Source organism: Mandrillus leucophaeus, unplaced genomic scaffold, assembly GCF_000951045.1.
Source record: "Mandrillus leucophaeus isolate KB7577 unplaced genomic scaffold, Mleu.le_1.0 Scaffold260, whole genome shotgun sequence".
In the NCBI taxonomy this organism is placed as follows: Eukaryota; Metazoa; Chordata; class Mammalia; order Primates; family Cercopithecidae; genus Mandrillus; species Mandrillus leucophaeus.
In genome coordinates, this window is record NW_012102699.1 from 1,405,782 (window position 1) to 1,409,525 (window position 3,744).

The following is a 3,744-nucleotide window of genomic DNA, read 5'->3' on the forward strand; positions in this document are numbered from 1 at the left end:
GGAGGCAGGGGGCTGTAATTTTTCTGAGACTGGTGAAATCATAACATTGAAATGGGTAATGAAGTATTTTGTTTTGGATGAGGACAATCTGATGCAAGCTCTCTGACTACCTCTACTCTTAGGTTTAATTCTGACAAAAGCAAAACTGGAGGAGCTTAGCAACAGAGAAAATATGCACTTTTTTTTCTTTTTTTTATAAAAAGGTCAACATGGAAACACACTTTCATGTGGTTTGAAACGTGTGGTTTGATTCAATTTAAGTTCAGCAGAGCAAAAAGCATCTTGGGAGAAACTACTGAGAATAAACAATGTGTTTTAGTCATCAGAGAGAAATCAGAAGCATTAAGTAGATTTGGTCAGCAAGAAATAACAATTACAATATAGCATGCTGTTTATTTTAGCTTTTACAACAAAGCAAGGGTTTTAGGAGCCTGAGAAGAATTTCACAACCATTGACTATACAGAGTCTTCAATTCCAAAAACAGTTTATAATAACTTGGTGGCACATACAACATGCATTGAATACTCTGTATTATTCAGTATCTAAATAGGATCCTGCATCATTCTCTTCATAGTTCACAATCATACATTCATTCCCTTTTACCTGAAACAGTCCATTAATATTAAGGTGCAAAGATCTTGGACAAAAACCAAGAAAGAAAACCTCATGTCCTTATTTTTACTAATGTATAGCTGATGATTTCTGTGATGAGCTGTAAATTTAGAAGAGTGACTCTCATTTGAATAACTGTAGAGAAAGCAAACCAGAAATTCTCAATCTGTTGGCAACAGGACAGCTTATTGGGCTAGATTTCAGGGTACATACACTTACTTATGAGAAGGACTGTCTGTTGGAAGCATAATTCACTGTATCTAAGATGTTGGGAATTTTGTATATTCCATGTTAACAGTGAATGGAAAGTAGGCATTGTTAAGGCTTTAGATATTCTCCTTTGATATGAGCAGTCTATTAAAAACATGACTTGGATAAACCAAGTAGATCTCATGAAATACGCTTGAGGAAATATTTCAAAGTCCCTAAAGTTCTCAGAGACTTCCTTTTTTGAGTAGCATACTAATTTCTTTAAGTTTTCTTAAGGGGAGGCTTCAATCTATGTTATAAATTGTATTTTAAAAGATTGTTTTAAATAATCATGCTATGCATTTTAAGTATAATTCAAACCTATCCTTTATATTAAAAATAAGGAAAATAATATCAAAATATTTGTCTATAAAAAGAACTTCATGATTCTGAAGAAACCACCACCAAAGTTCTCTTGATACCACTGAGGCAATGTTTGATTTGATTGTTTACCCATCAGGGAGTCTGAAATAAGCATGATGGAAGTTCAAAATGTGAACTAGAAACATTAAACTTGGCTCCATGTGGAGATGAATTACGGGCAGCCTCTCCACCATTAAAGAGAAAAACTTGGAGCAAATATTTAAGATTCATAATTTTTTCTTCTTTTACAAAATAATTATAAATAGATGCATGATTCAAGTTAGAAAACCAGGTAATTGCTGAAGAATTGAAATATTTTAATCACATAGCTGTTTTACCTGATTCTGTTTTTTTTTTTTTTTTTTTTTTTTTATCATCCAAAATACAGGGTACTTGAAATTATTTCTGTAATATGCTTCCCAAACAGGTTTTGAAAGGTACAGTCTAGGAGCTGTAATTCCTTATTGCTGTGTGTCTTCAGGCAGTGTTCTCTGTCAGAGGCTCGGAGAAGGTTCTCTTGCTTCTTCTAGCTTTGTAAGGATCCACTGCGGTGGGAAAATAAAGGAATACTTGCTTACTTCAGTGAACTTGCAATGAAACAAAATGTAATGAGGTTTAGAAGTTAGCTTTATAGTTTAGTTAGGTATATACTGACAGCCAATACATAAAATTCATCCTGCAAAAGAGATCATTCACTTCAATGGCCCAGATGACTCAGGGACAATGGTACTTGGTTTAATAGTAGGAATGCGGTTTTTCTAAGGTCTTTGGGTATTCATCTTCAGAATAAGTGAAATGAGCCAGCCTGAGAGAAAAACATTACTTCCAATCTGTGCTGATTTTATATCATGAACTTCCATGAATCCAGATACAGGATTCTACTAATGGAGTAGAAATAAGTACAATTCCAGAGAGGGTAGTAGAAGCGACATTCTTGAGCATTTTAGGTGCCCTTACAATATATTTTTCTATTCTAAAATAATTTGAAATAACAAAAATAAAATATAAATGTAATACACAAACTTTCTACCAGTAATGTCTATTATTATTGTGTATGTATGACAGATCAAGGCCATGGAGGTGATACAGGGCTTATTCTAATATACAAATATTTCACAGAGATGTTTGTGCCTCTTTAACTTAAGAAGAGCCTAGGTTCCTGAGCAAGATGGCCAAATAGGAACAGCTCCAGCCTCCAGCTTCCAGTGCGAGCGACACAGAAGACGGGTGATTTCTGCATTTTCAACTGAGGTACTGGGTTTATCTCACTGGGGAGTGCCGGACAATCAGTGCTGGTCAGCTGGTGCAGCCCGACAAGCGAGAGCTGAAGCAGGGCGAGGCAGTGCCTCACCTGGGAAGCACAAGGGGGAAGGGAATCCCTTTTCCTAGCCAAGGGAAACAGACACACAACACCTGGAAAATCGGGTAACTCCCAACCTAATAGTGCACTTTACCAAGGGTCTTAGCAAATGGCACACCAGGAGATTGTATCCCACACCTGGCCCAGAGGGTCCCACGCCCATGGAGCCTCCCTCATTGCTAGCACAGCAGTCTGAGATCTAACTGCAAGGTGGCAGTGAGGCTGGGGGAGGGGCACCCGCCACTGCTAAGGCTTAAGTAGATAAAGCTGTGGGAAGCTTGAACTGGGTGGAGCCTACCGCAGCTCAAGGAGGCCTGCCTGCCTCTGAAGACTCCTCCTCTGGGGACAGGGCATAGCTAAACAAAAAACAGCAGAAACCTCTGCAGATGTAAATGACCCTGTCTGACAACTTTGAAGAGAGCAGTGGGTCTCCCAGCACAGACGTTGAGATCTGAGAATGGACAGACTGCCTGGCTCAAGTGGGTCCCTGACCTCTGAGTAGCCTAACTGGGAGACATCCCCCACTAGGTGCATACTGACACCTCACACCTCACATGGCTGGGCACATCTCTGAAACGAAGTTTCCAGAGCAAGAATCCAACAGCAACACTTGCTATTCAGCAATATTCTATCTTCTGCAGCCTCCACTGCTGATACCCAGGCAAACAGGGTCTGGAGTGGTCCTCAAGCAAACTCCAACAGATCTGCAGCTGAGGGTCCTGACTGTTAGAAGGAAAACTAACAAACAGAAAGGACACCCACACCAAAACCCCATCAGTACGTCACCAGCGTCAAAGACCAAAGGCAGATAAAACCACAAAGATGGGGAAAACGCAGGGCAGAAAAGCTGGAAATTCAAAAAATCAGAGCGCATCTCCCCCTCCAAAGGAACGCAGCTCATCACCAGCAATGGAACAAAGCTGGATGGAGAATGATTTTGACGAGTTGAGAGAAGAAGGCTTCAGTTGATCAAACTTCTCAGACCTAAAGGAGGAACTACATAACCAGCACAAAGAAGGAAAAAATGTTAAGGGCAGCCAGAGAGAAAGGTTGGGTTACACACAAAGGGAAGCCCATCAGACTAATAGCAGATCTCTCGGCAGAAACTCTACAAGCCAGAAGAGAGTGGGGGCCAATATTCAACATTCTTAAAGAAAAG

General features: G+C 39.9%; 1 protein-coding gene across 2 annotated transcripts in view; it reads right to left on the minus strand.

Moving 5' to 3' along the window:
* Positions 1-369: 369 nt before the first annotated feature.
* Positions 370-3,744, minus strand: part of VPS13A (vacuolar protein sorting 13 homolog A (S. cerevisiae)) — a 256,563-nt gene continuing 253,188 nt past the window's right edge. For both annotated transcript variants that reach the window (XM_011984082.1, XM_011984081.1), the window contains one exon: positions 370-1,770. In XM_011984082.1, the coding sequence (XP_011839472.1) occupies positions 1,720-1,770 (51 nt within the window). In that variant the 3' untranslated portion in view covers positions 370-1,719. The remainder of the gene's footprint in view (positions 1,771-3,744) is intronic.